The sequence below is a fragment of the Artibeus jamaicensis genome, unplaced genomic scaffold, assembly GCF_021234435.1.
Source record: "Artibeus jamaicensis isolate MK-2021 breed Jamaican fruit bat unplaced genomic scaffold, CSHL_Jam_final scaffold_1031, whole genome shotgun sequence".
Classification (NCBI taxonomy): Eukaryota; Metazoa; Chordata; class Mammalia; order Chiroptera; family Phyllostomidae; genus Artibeus; species Artibeus jamaicensis.
Window position 1 is genome coordinate 5,963,177 of NW_026522026.1, and position 15,030 is coordinate 5,978,206.

General features: G+C 33.3%; 1 protein-coding gene across 5 annotated transcripts in view; it reads right to left on the reverse strand.

Moving 5' to 3' along the window:
• CNOT6L (CCR4-NOT transcription complex subunit 6 like) overlaps window positions 1-15,030 on the reverse strand; it is a 91,765-nt gene that overhangs the window by 38,001 nt on the left and 38,734 nt on the right. For all 5 annotated transcript variants that reach the window (XM_037147064.2, XM_037147061.2, XM_037147060.2 and 2 more), the window contains exon 5: window positions 4,156-4,245. In XM_037147064.2, the coding sequence (XP_037002959.2) occupies window positions 4,156-4,245 (90 nt within the window). The remainder of the gene's footprint in view (window positions 1-4,155; window positions 4,246-15,030) is intronic.

Here is a 15,030-nt window from a genome sequence, read left to right on the forward strand (position 1 = left end):
GTGATTCAGTGTTGCTGATGGCAACCACTCTAGCACAGCCCAAAAGAGCCAGCCCATCCCACACCTCACAGGGTTCAGCAGCACTGGGCATGGTTTGCACACAGTAATGGAATCACATGAGCCTGAAAACTAAACTGGGCAACCGCCAGCCAAAACAGATTTAAAAATCAACAGGAAAAAAAAAAAGGAAAAAGTATCAACAGGAATCTCCTAATTTAATATTCTAAATGTCCAGGGTATAACTGAAAATTATTTGTCACATCAAAGATCAGGAAAAGAACTACTCACACAAAACTCCAACAAACAGCAACAGAAATAATCCAGATATTGAAATTACCTGACAGATTTTAGAACAGCCATGGTAAAGCTGCTTCTGGAAATAATTACAAATTCTCTTGAGACAAATAAAGAAACCCCCAGCAATGAAGCCCAAGTTACATGTTTTACAAAGGACCAAATTGGGCACTCAGAAGTCATGTGACAGTGGGGTCAGAGACTGGGGCAAAGCAAACACAAACCAACAACTGACAAGAATTTGAGGTATCCCCAAAACCTCAAAGCAAAGCCCGAAACGGATTCTTCACCAGGCCTCCCCGAAGGAACCAACACTGCCAACATCTTGATCCTGACATCAGGTCCCTAGAACCATGAAAATTTTAAGTGTTGTTTATAAAACAAATGGTGCTTTAGCCTTAAGCCTGGGTGTCTGGGACACTGGCCTCCCTCACTAAACCCAGAGTGTTTTCAGCCCATTGCATCTTGGGCACCCAGAGCAGCCACCTGAATGGGGAGAAGTGTTCTTTCCCTGTCCAAGGGTAGAGGCCATATTTGTGCCCAGTACAAGAAAGGATGCATCCCATATACTGTGCCTCTGATTTATTACAACCCTCCCAAGGTCCTAGATATCTAAATGTCTTGCTTTATTTCTGTTCATCTGCAAATTAAAAGGTGTTTCAAAGTGAAAAGTAAACATATAAAAATAAAAAGGACCAAACTGAAATTACTGAACTGAAAAAATACAAATAATAAAACTCAGAAAAAAGGCACGAGAATGAAGATATAAAAAAGATAAAATGATTGAATTTAAGAACCAATAGAATTTATTTAATATGAACAAAAAATAAACTAAGAAAAAGTAAATGAAGCTTGAGACCTGTGGGACTATCACAAATTCACAAAAGCTCTAAATTCATATAATCAGAGACCAGAAGAAGGGGAGAATGAATGTAGATTTACACACTATTCTTAAGAGACTAGGACCAAAAATTCCCAAATTTAGTAAATGACATATGTCTGCAAATTTAAGAGGGTAAGCAAACTTCAAGTAGAATAAACCCAAACAAATCCACACCAAAACACATTATAATTAAACTGAAAATTAAACACATAACTCTCAAGCATATCAGGTAATAATTACCCATTACCTATAAGGGAACAACAGGCTTCTTTTCTGAAAACATGGTGGCCAGAGAAATTGGTACGCCATTTTTTAAGTGATGAAAGAAAAGCATCAAACACAAATTCTATATTCAATAAAATTATCCTTCAGAAATCAAGGGGAAATAAGGATGTTATCATAAGAAAACTAAGACACTTTGTTGCTAGCAGATATGCCCTCGAGAAATGAATGGCTAAAGGAACCTCTCTTAGCAGAAAGAAAAAAATAACAGAAAAATCAGAATATCAGAAAAAAAAAACAAGGAACAAGTAAAAAAAATAGGAGTTAATTTAACAAATCATCCTTCTCCACACGAGCTTCTTAAAATGATGGTTGAAACACAAACCACATCTGTGTGGCCCTCAGTATAGGTAGGGAAAACACCAGAGACAACTGGGGAGACCCCAAAATACTGGAATTATCTTCTGGAGGGTGGGTCTCTTGCAGTACAGGCTTCTTTCACTAGGTGAGTGATCTAGGAATCCGTCTGTACCATGTACCAGCTGGCATTGTTGTGAGAGGCTGCACTGGGCTTCAGTGAAATTTTTTGAAGACTCTTTCAACGTGTTTGTCCATTTCATGATGGGTGATGTCTGAGTGCACCTTCCCACGCTGTACTGAGTGTTCAGCAGTTTTTGACCAAAAAACAGCATGACCCCCATGTCCCATCCTCTCTATTCACCCAATCTCACCCCAAGCAACTTTTTTTCCATTCGTTTCCCTGAATGAAAAAGTCTGTAAAGGGAAACATTTTGCTGATGTAGAAAAGATGAAACAAGAAATGCCAGGAACACTAAAAGGCATCCAAATCAACAAGTTCAAATTAGGAAGTACAAATTGGTGGTTTTACAGAATAGCCATGGGGATGTAAAGTACAATGTAAGAAATGGAGTAGCCACAAAATTTATACACATGACCAGTGGACAAGAACAAAGTTGTGGGGACTGCCTGAGGGAATGAAGGGTGCTGCATGGAGAGGGGAAAAGAAGGAAAAATTAAGGACTGTAAGAACGTAATCAATAAAACATAATTACAAAAACTGTTTTGAGCAGTGGAAAAACATCTCAATAGGTGTATTGCATCAAATGGAGAGTACTTTGAGGGTGATTTAAGTTTAAACATGTAAGAATAAATACATGATTTTTAAAAAATAAATTGTTTCGGGGGGGAGGTCCCCTCTTGTACATTTAAAAGTGGAAAGGTTGTAAAAACATAAATGGAAGGTAAGGCATCAATAATTCATTTACGTGATAAAATACCATCATCAGTAGTCTATGCTAAGTATGGATGTTGTGATATTTAGAGCAACCACTAAGAAAATTATAAAGAAAAGAGAAAAAATTATGAAGACAATGTACTCAAAAACAGCAAAAATAAAACAAGATAGAATCCTAAAATATGTTTAAGTAATCCACAGGAAAACAAGAAGAGATAAATGGAAGGGGAAAGGCAGGAAACAATCAGAAAACAAGTACTAAAATGGTAAACTCAAGTTATACACATTTACAATTAAACTATATGTAAATGGTTTCAATACACAAATTGTTAAGAGTTGAATCTTGATGGAATAGATTAAAAAATGACACGACTCAATTGTATGCTGTCTCTAAGTATGAGGATGGAAAAAGAGTATACCCACATTAAAAAAGTGAGAGTGGTTATATTATTATCATCAGATAAAGTATACTTAAGAGCAAAGTAAATACTAGAAACAAAGAGGGTCATTACATAATGATTGCAAAGATCAAGCCACCAAGAAAATGTAGCAATCCTAAATATGTATTTACCAAACAACAAAGCTTCAAAATACGAACCTCAGTAAATCAGACTCAAACAATAAAATACAACAGAAAAGTAAACATTTGTAAATAATCCATGAGTCAAAGACAAAGAATCAAAGAAGAAATTTTAAAAAGATTTTATTTATTTATTTTTAGCGAGGGAGGGAGGGAGGGATGAAGAGAGGAAGAGAAACATTAGAGTCTTGCATGCTCCAAATGGGGGCCTGGCCCACAACCCAGGCATGTGCCCTGACTGGGAATCAAACTTGTGACCTTTCAGTTCCCAGGCCAGCACTCAATCCACTGAGCTGCACCAGCCAGGGCTCAAAGAGAATTTTGAGAAGATACATTAAACAGAATAAGAATAAAAAACATATCAAAATTTGTGAAATGCAACTAAAAGAGATTTGCAAGGTACATTTGTAAGCTACATGCTTACATTAATATAAAAGGAAAGGTCTCAAATTAACAATCTAAGTTCTTATACTAAATAAGAAAGAGGAAAAAATAAACATAAAGCAAGCAAAGAGAAGGAAATACTAACTGAAAAAATAAAGTGTCAATTCTAACCAAAAAAGAAGTGATGTCCTAGGTTCACAGCAGTCATTAACTAGCTGTTTAGTTGGATAAATTGCTTTACTTTCTATATCTCAGAATTTGCCTGTACAATGCTAGTAAAAATTCCTATCTCCTAGGTTCTTACAAAGATTAAAGGAGATAATGAAACAAAGGTTCCTTGTATATTGCTTGGTTAACAGAAAAAGCACTCAGTGTAGGAAAAGAAGAATATCACACTACCCTGGGATATACTACTAATGGCAGGAATTGCATATCTATAAGCACTTATAAAAAATGGTCGGATGCTCTTAAGTAAAATGTGACATATTAGTTAATAGTAATATCTGTACAATTTATTGCTTTGACACTAAAAGTTACCTGCAAGATTGTCAAGCATAAAGTTCAGTAGCTTTCGTGTTCCATCTGGGTCCTGGTATAAATTGAGAATATCCTGTGATAAAGGATTGCCTAAAGCAGAAGACAAAAATACAATATGTAAGACTTACAACAGTAAGACCAGACTAGAAAACATAATTTTATATATGAATATTTAATCTAAACATAAAAAACATGAATTTAAAGAAATGCTCTAGTATTCATAAAGAAAAACTTCAAGAATTATTTTTCCCACATGCCACTATTTATATTATATCCTCATTATTTATGTTTGTGAAAATCACATGTATATATAAACATAATCATATAAATATTAATCGTTGTCAATTCTTAGGTAATATCACAACTTGGCACTTTAAGTAACTGCTATAGGTTCTATATTTGTCTTTGAGGACAATATTTTAACTGAAAAACAAAAAGCACTTATGAGAAAGAATGAATGATATAAAAGGGGAGTCATCCTAGTTGGAATATTTATATTACATATGAGAAAAGGAAGATATTTCAAGTGAACAAGAAAACCTGTTACACCAAGATGAGTCAGTAAAATGTGAGATGAAAGTAAGGACTGAGGGTGGGAGATGGGGGCAGGTGGAGCAGGGGAGGTGAGGAATGGAGACAACTGTACCTGAACAACAATAAAGAAAATGAATTTTTAAATGATACTGATCAAGGATATCTGAGTACTAAGAATACAGATTTATCTTATTCTTACCAAAAGACAAGGTATTGTTAACAGTCTATATATTCACTTAAGAAATAAAGGTGGTATTTGTTAATACAAGCATGCAACCATCTGGAAAAGAGATTTGAAAATACAAAACCCATAGAAATTCCATAAATGAAGGTTCTAGCTAGTACAAAAACAAACAAAATCTTCAATGCAACACCCACCACCAAAATGGATAAAATTACAAAATATTAAACAAAATGTTAGAAAGAAACGTGCAGTTCTTGAAATTCTCAGAAATTGCTGGTGGGAGTATAAAATTGTACAACTACAGTGAAAATCTAGTTGGCAGTTTCCAACAGCCTTGAAAGTAGGAAAGGAACTGTTCTGGGGTGACAAAATATTTTATGTCTTGAATAAGGCAGTGGTTACATATGTGTATACTTTAATCAAAATTAGTCAAGCTACATACTTTAGTATACTCAATAAAATGCTAGGAAAAAATATGATGAATAAGTTAGGCAGTAGATTATATATGGCTGAAAACAAAATTAGTGAAAAGAAAAAACAGCAAATAAATTATCCAAAAGGCATCAGCAAGAATCAAAAAGATGTAAAACATGAGATAGTAAGAGAATTAGAATAAAAAATCTTAATATACATTAATTGGAGCTGTAGGCATAAAGAAAAGAACTATCGGTAAATCAGTAAAGATGAAGACCAGAATGATACTGTCAATCAGCTTGACTGATATTTACATAATATTCTCCTCAAAAACAGAAAAATATGCATTCAAGTGCACATGAATATCATACTTCTAAATTATCCATGGGTCTAAGAAGTCACGTGGGAATTTAAAATGTTTTAACTGAATTAAAACAAAAACATTATCAAAATTTATAGGATGCAGCTAACTTGGTGTTTAGAGCAAAATTTATGGCAATGTTTATATTACAAAATAAAGATCTAAAATCAGTTATCTAATTTCAATATTAAGAATATAAAACAAGAGCAAATGATCCCCAAAGAAACTAGAAGACAGAAAAAACCAACAAAATTTAAAATAGAAAAACAAGAGATTACTACTGAACACAAAACATGATACTCTGAAAAAGAGGTAACAAATTGATAAACCTATCTTTGACCAGGACAAAAAGATACAACCTATAAATATTAAGAATCAAAGAGGGAACACCCCATTAGACAGTAAAATAATACAAAATATTTTTTAAATGCTCCCATAAATTCAACAACTTAGAAGAAATGAACAAATTCCTTGAAAGACAGAAATTACCATAAGTCACTCAAAAAGAAATGGATAAAAAACTTGGAAAAAATGGCAAAGTAAGAACCTCCAAAAATTTGTCCCTCCATAAAAGCAGTAACAAGAAGAAGAAGCAAAAACTGTGAGAATCACAGAATCACAGGCTATACAGTCAGATTACTTCGGATCTCTGGAAATTAACCAAGTGATTGCAGCAATCCAGGGAGTATTTACTCAGGAAGAAAGACCAATATGGGTAAAAACAGTGATTTGTGGAGTTTTAACTTCTCCTGGGGTTTTCATTGCCGAGGCAGCTTGGCAACCACTGGAGCTACCAAAACCAAGCCGGAGACTTTCAAAGTCTCACTTTCAAAGACTGGCCTTTACCTGTCCTGGGTGCTGGTTCCTTGACTCTTGCCGAATGCCAAAAAAGACTACTGGATGGGAGAGAAAAGTTCTGGGAACATGTCTGAGGAAACCATTAATGAAAAATGTTTTAATTTTGTGGCTACCTGAGGTCATGGAAGCAAATAAAGCAAATAATAGACTACCCCCAAAACTTAAAAGCTTGGAAATAAGATACCAATAAGGGTTGTGAAAAGCTCTTACGTGTTTTGGGGAACCCAGAAGGACATATGTATATGGAGCACTATGCATATGCTTAGGAAAGAACTAAAAACAGCCTAACCTCTCACCACTTTCTGACCTTCAGGCTGTGCACAAACATAAAGTGAAGGCTAAGGCAGACTTACAAACTTCCTGGCTGAGTACTGAAGGTGTACTCCGGTGTCCCCAAAACACACACAGACCACTTAGCCAAGAGTGGAAGATTTATTGGTTCCTGGCATTTAAGGAAATCTCTGATAACCAAATTAAATGAAGGGCTTGCCCTTCCTGGTGTGGCTCAGTTGGTTGGGGGTTGCAAAAAGTCACTGGTCTGATTCCTGGTCAAAGCACAAGCCTAGGCTACAGGTTCAGTCCCCAGACGGGGTGAGAGGTAACCAATCAATGCTTCTCTCTTACATCGATGTTTATCTCCCTCTCTCGCTCCCCCTCTCTTCAAAAATAAATAAATAAAATCTTTTAAAATAAGTAAATAAAGGGTTCAATAGCCATAGTCTATAAAGAATACAAACTTCACAGAATCAGTTATAAGGTCAGTAAAGCAACAAGCAACAAAGTAGCAACAACAAACAACACTGGGAAGGAGAGAGATTTTGATTTCAGAGTTGCCACATTAATTAAAATGTCTAGCTCTTAATTAAAAAAATAAGGAAGCATGCAAAGAAATGAGAGTATGTCCCATACACACGTGGAGGGAAATACAATCAATATAAATTGTCCCCAAGGACAATAAAAACCACAGCAAGGACTTAACTAGAAAAGACTTTAAAAATACAATATTTTAATATGTTCAAATAGCTAGAGAAAATCATGTCTGAAGAATTAAACATTTAAGAATAGTGTCCCAAGAAAGAATATTAAAAAATAAAAATTATAAAAAGGAACAAAATAAAAATTATGATGTTAAAAAGTACAGTACAAGGGCTCAAGAGCAGTATTAAATAGGAAAAAGATCTGTGAACTTTTAGATTGAGGTTATACAGTCAAACAACACATCAAATGTACCAGCAGAAGCATAACAGAAGTCCCCAGAAGAGAAAGCAAGAAAAATGCAGAAAAATTTTTTAGTAAATAGTGGCCAAAAGCACCTCAAATTTGATGAACAATACACTCATCCAAAAAGCTGAACAAACTCCAAGTAAATTAAAATGAAAGAGATCCACACCTAGGCAAACTGTAATAAAACTGTGGGAAGTCAAAGACAAACAGAATCTTGAATGCAATGCAAAAGGAGTGACTCATCATGTACGGATCCTCAGTAAGATCACCATAGCTGATTTGTCATCAAAAACCATAAAGGCCAAAAGACAGAAGAATGACATATTCAAAGTTGAAAAGAAAAAAGAACTGTCCACCAAAATTCTGTATGTAGCAAAAATAGCCTTCAAAAATAAAGAAATTAAGACATTCTCAGATAAACAAGAATTGAGTGAGCATATCACTAGCAAACATATCACTACAAGAAATACCAAAGGGATCCCTTCCAACCGAAATAAAAGAATAGTGACAGTAACTTGAATCCATATGAAAAAATAAAGAGTACTAGTAAAGGTAACTACATAGTTTAAATGCAAGATAATTTAAATGCAACTTTTGTTTTTTACTTTTTTTATTCATATAAGAGACAATTTTATTCACATAAGAGCCACCTGGCCAGGGCCTCTTTTAATATTATTGATATTAAGTTGATATTAATCCAAATTAGATTGTTCTAAATTAAGATGTTAATTGTAATTCTCAGTGTAACCACTGAAAAAATAATTTAAAATAACAGCAAAAGAAACAAGGGAATTTAATTGGTACACTAGATAATATCCATTTAAAGAAACACAAGTCATTAATTGAGGAACAAAGACACAAGAAGAATATCAGACATAAAAAAACAAACAGCAAAATGTCAGACATACATCCTACCTTATCAGCAAATACATTAAAAGTGTATTAAATTCTAATTAAAAAGCAGAGGCTAGCAGGACTTATAGTAAAACATAATTCACTACATGCTGTCCACAAGAGACACACTATAGATTCAAAGGCACAAAGAGGTTGAAAGTAAAGGTATGCCATGCAAACGATAACAAAAAGCAAGCCAGAGTGGCTGTACTAAGAAAAGGATAACCTCAATGTCCTGTATCAATGAGAAACATTGAATTACTAGATTAAAACATTTCAACAAAGAAAACTCCAGACCCATATGGTTTTATTGGAAAATTTAACGGATCATTTAGAAATAGAGTAATACAAATGTATGCAAACTCTTTTCAAAAACAGAAGTGTTAAAAACACCTTCCAACTCATTTTAAGAGGTCAGCAAGCAGTATCCTGAAATCAAACCAAAGACATTATAAGTAAAATGTTACAGAACATTATGTATTATCATCATAAATGTATAAATCCTCAATAAAATATCAGCAAATCAAATCCAACAACATATTAAAGGGAGAATACATAATGACCACACAGTATTTAAAATGGAAATAGGAATTAACAAAAGAACATTTATGCACAACCCATGGACATGGACAATGTGGGGGCTGGCTTGGGGAAGGGAGAGGGTAGGGCTGGGAGGAGGTGAAAAAAGGAAGAAAAATTGGGAACAACTGTAACAGCATAAACAATAAAAATAAAGTTAAAAAATAAAATGGGAATAGAAGGTTGGTTTAATATTTGCAAATCTGTAACACAATTCAGCATATAAACAGACTAAAGAAGAAAAGTCATCTCAACATCACATCGTAACTGCATATGTCTGTCACCAACATTCACCAAAGGGATGAATTTCACCAAATATAAGTTATAGCTCAGTAAAAATGTTACTAAAATTTTTACTCTCAAAAATACATTCAAGGTAAGGTTTCAAAATTCATCACTTAAGAGTCTAGAAATAAAAGGTACAAATTCCAAACCAACAATCTAGAAAAAAACAAGAGGAAAAAACCCTATTTTTAGAAAAGTAAAAATAAAAAAAAGAAGAAAAAAGAAAAAAATCACAAAAAGTAAAATGAAAAAGACAGTAACAATATAAAAATATCAACAATTACAATATAGGTAAGGCAACTTGTCTGAAGCCACATATTAAAAACAAAGTCCAGTTATATACTATTGTAAGAGATACACCTAAGAACAAGTACGCAGAAAAGTTGAAAGTAAACAGATGAGAAAAGATGTATTAGACAAACATTAGCCAAAAGAAAACGTATATAGCTATAATATTCATATAGACTATAAGATGAAAAGCCTAACAAGAGAAAAAGAGGCTCACTACCTAATATCAGGTTTAATTCACCAGAAGGTATAGCAATATACAGAATACATGCACATAGTTGGTACACTTAATAATTTCAAAGGCTACAAAAGCTGACTGAATTACATAGGGAAATAAACAAATCCACCATTTTAATGGAAAACTTGGCAAAGTATCTTAATTATTACATTAAGTCACTGAAAAAAAACATAACTGACATGTCCCTGAGGAGATATATCAGAAAAAAAAAAAGAAGGCACATAAGTAATCTTAAAATGAAGAGGGTAATACAGTTATAAATAGAACAGAGTTTAAAGCTATATTTTAAAATATCATGAATATTTTTATGCAAATAAGTTTGAAAACTTAAAAAGCTGACAAGTTCCAAAAGTACAGAAACAGTCCAACAAAATGGATTCATTAACTATGAGAAAGCCTCAATAGTTCTTACAAATATAAATCCTACTAACTGAAAATAATGGAATCATATCAACAGATGAATTAAAGCATTTAATAAAATTCAGCACTTGAAAAAGAATTAGGAAAGCAGGAATAAAAGAAAACTTCTAGAAACTAAAAAAATATATAAAAAATACAGAGCAAATATCTTTCTTAATAGAAAACATATTTTCTTATGTTTTCCCTTAATAGAAAAAGTATTTCCTTTAAAACTGAGAAGAATGCCCAGTATTAAGGCTTCTATTAATACTGTACTAAACACCCTAGTCAATACATCAAAATCAGAAAAGAAATTAAATATATGAGAATTTGAAAGGAATAAACAAAACTGTCACTATTAGTAGATGAAATTATTATCTGTATATAAAACCCAAATGAACTTGCAGACAAGTTTTTAGAAAGAATGAAAATATAGCCAAGAAGGCTTACTATAAGCCCATTTTTCAAAAAAATTATACAATATTTATATACCACAAGAGCAACTAAGGAGAAACCATGTCTTTTAAAATAAAAAAGACATGGTTTATAATTGGAAAAATACTAATAAAGTGCCTAAAAACAAATCCCACAAAAGATGTGCTAGACCAGTGTGCAGGAAGTTATAAAATTTTATTCAAAGACATTAATAAGATATAAATAAATGGAGAAGCTGCACAAATTCATGGATAGGAAGACTGAATATATTTAAGATATACATTCTTCCTATATTGATCCAGATATTCAATGCAGTTCCAAAGTTCCAATAGCTGTTATGAAAGGTAACAAGCTGTTCTTATGCATGAGGAAGATACAAGACACCCACACTGTCACGACAATGCAGAAGAAAAATAAGGGGAATTCCCAAACCAGACATTAAGTCTAAATATAAAGCCATAATAATTATGATAATGTAGTAATTAGCAAACAGTTAGACAAATTGATTAGATATATGGAAGATCCTAGAAACAAACCTAGACATACCTGATGTGAGAGGGTACTCTGCTGAACAGTGAGAAAAGGGAAAACTCTTCACTAAATGGTGCTTAGACAACTGGTTATTCAGAAGGAAAAATATTAGACCCCTTCCCAAAGTAGATCCCTCATATCATATTCAAATTCAATTCCAAATGAATGAAAAAATTAACTGTGAAGAGTAAAACCTCACAAAACTTTTGGGAGGTGATATAGGGAAATGTATTTCTGACCTGGGGAAGGGCAGGGTTTATTTAACAAGACATACTATGCACTAAGTATGAAAGGCTTTAAAATTCAACTACAATAAAAATATCGAATCTATCCATTAAAAGATACCACTAAAGAAAAGCTACAGAGCGGGAGAAGACATTCACAATACAAAATAGACAAAAGTGCCCTGACTGGTGTGGCTCAGTGGATTGAGTGCAGGCCTGTGAACCAAAGTGTTGTCTGTTAGATTCCCAGTCAGAGCACATGCCTGGGTTATGGGCCAAGTTCCCAGTAGGGGTCATGTGAGAGGCAATCACACATTGATGTTTCTCTCCCACTCTTTCTCTTTCCCTTCCCCCCTCTAAAAATAAAATATTTTTAAAAACTTGATAAAAAAAAAAGGTACTGAGAATGTCAGGTAATGAGTGTACAGTCATTCATCTTATTATTTCCTTTAGAATGCATGTGGTTATTTTGCCTGGACTAGCCATGTGTGTACTTTTTAAATTGGCCTTTTTATCCTAACTCTTCAAATACCTACCCTTTGCACATATTCCTTAAATCTCAAAATAGAATTTCTTTTTTTTCAAAATAGAATTTCTAAAAATTATCTTGTTGAGCCCAGATAATCAAAATCATTATCAAAACTTCAGTATCTGTGTTTCAGAGGTAGCTGAGAAAATAGCAGAAAGCACACCTTTTTTCAATTTTAAGACAAAACGGAACTCAGAGGCAGATCATTCTCATTGTTTCTTTTATATATATATGTATGTATGTGTGTATATGTATATATGTATGTGCACACATGCACACACACACACATATATATATATCACAGTGCTAACCTAAATGCTTCATTCCACCCCTCCCATTTTGTATACAAAATACCACTATGTGGCTATTAAAACTGATTAAGAAATTATTTCAGACTTTACCTTCCTAAGAATTTAAAGCTACCATTCAAATAGGGGTATTTTATTCCTTCAATTGCTTTATAAAACCAATCCTGTTTTTTACCCTCTTTAATTTTTGAAAGAAGGCAGAAAAGACTCTGATTTTCTTTCATTTCTAAAAGGTCCTTACTCTTCTGTACTGGATCATCTGAACAGAAAGGGGTACTGCCAGATAAGCAGACTCATAGAAAAGGGCTGCATATAGGTATTTCCCATAAAACAAACTATAATTTAATTAAAAAGAATATCTATAGGCATGAACAAAGTGGAGCTGAGGCTGGCAAAGCAGAGCTGATGCCTCATTTAAAAGACTACGGGTCTAAGAAGAGATTTTCACAACTGTGAATCAGTAGACAAAAGCGCACTAGGATCAAAGGCCAGAAAAAGGCAGTACTCTCCCCTTCCCTTATTACAGCTTCAGTGACATGCTGGTAAACTGAGGTCCGAAAATATAAAATGGAAAATTCTAGAAATAAACAGTTAATAAGTTTTACATTGCATACCATCTAAGCAGCATGATGATATCTCGTGCTATCCCATCCTGATCATGAATCACCCCTTTGTCTGGTGTATCCATGGTGCATCTGCTACCTGCCTGTTAGCCGCCATCTCAGTTATCACATCAACTGCTGAGGTTCCACGGTGCTTGTGTTCAAGTACCACTTACTTTACTTAAAAATGGCCCCAATACACAGGCATAGTGCTCCTTACAATTCATATGTGCCCAAGAGAAGCCATAATGTGCTTCCATTAAGTGACAAGGTGAGTACAACACAATAAAATATTTTGAGAGAGACTACATTCGTATAGCTTTTATTGCAGTATTTTCATAGTTGTTCTATTTTATTATTAGTTGCTAATCTCTTACTGTGCCTAATTTGTAAATTAAATTTCATCACAGAAATGTATAGGAAAAAATAGTATATATAGGAGTTGGTATTATCACTGGTTTCAGGCATCCAAAGGCTACTGTAGTTCAGAAGACTAACATTTTGACCAGTAAAATAGAAAGAAGTAATAAGTAGATAATAGATATTCAGAATGATTCATTCAGTTGATACTTAATATAAATTTTCTGGAGGCATGTCTATATATGAGATAGAATAGAATAGAGTTATGAAACAGTAATATAATATGTGCTTTTTCAAGAATGCTAAGTGCAGTACAAAAGGTCAGTCCACTGGATTCAATAGTAAATTATTCATTTATCACTGATGTTTCTCTATCAATATTACAAGGGAGACAATGGCTGTTTTGATTGATGTTAAAATGGTTATTCTTAGAGACAAAAATAATTAATTATAATCAGTAAAAGATGTGACTTTTATAAGTCATAAATCTAAGATTATTAAAAAATTACAACCATTTCATAATTATTTTTAGAAAGGAACAGACCTATTTCCACTCCAACTCTAGCTGGATGGCTGTTTCAACTATATAAAAATAAGATATAGGGTATACAGAATTAGGTAAAATATCCCAACAGTTAAATTTCACATGCCTTGGGTTAATTCTCAAGAAAATATTTTTCCACTTCACGCGTAACTTAAAAAAATCCAAAAAATTCTACAGAGAAACCAAGAAAATAAGACTTAACCACTAAGGGTTAACTGTATAAGGAAGCCTAATACCATTTCTGTCATTTCAACCAACAATGTCAGCATTCTTTCCACTCTTACTCAAGTTTAATTTTTAATGCTCTATTATATGAATAAGCAACTGCAAATAAAACATGTAAATGGACACTCAAATAATATTTGAAGGAGGAAAACAAAATACATGAAAGTGTATACTTTATATGGCTTTGATTAATCTTCATTCCTCACATGCATAGAATGAAATGTTTAACCAATACTGCTGTCCCTGGGGAGGGAGAGGGGGAGACTGGGAAAAAGAAGGTGAAGGAGCATTTATGCATGACACGGACTATAGTATGGGAATTGACTGATGAAGGTAGGTGTCTGGGTAGATGTGGGCAAAGGGAAAAAAGTATGAACAACTGTAATAAACAATATGATTTAAAAAAAGAAAAAATGTCTAAGCAATATAGTACATCTGTACTAATCCTCTGAATTTAAAACAAACCCTTTTATGCCATAAAAGAAAATTATACAAATTTCAGTATTTATGTCACTATAAAATCAGTATGATTTTCACCCCAAACCAATTGACACAAGATTATCAGGTGCATGTTGGATTAAAACATTTTATTTAGAATAATTATACTTACTAGGTATAGTTCATTTTTACTGTTATAATGTTTTGCCTCATACAATCACATATTTAATTTGTAATTAAATGCAAATTGCAATGCAATTTTATCTGCTCTATCAGGACTTGACAGGAGCTATTCCAGCTAAGGTTAAAGTTTACTCTATTGTGTCATTCTTTAAAAACAAATTAAGACACCAGAAAAACTAGTGTTAATTTGAAATGCCTCTTCTAAGACATTTTAGGGTTATAGAAAATTAAAGGCAAA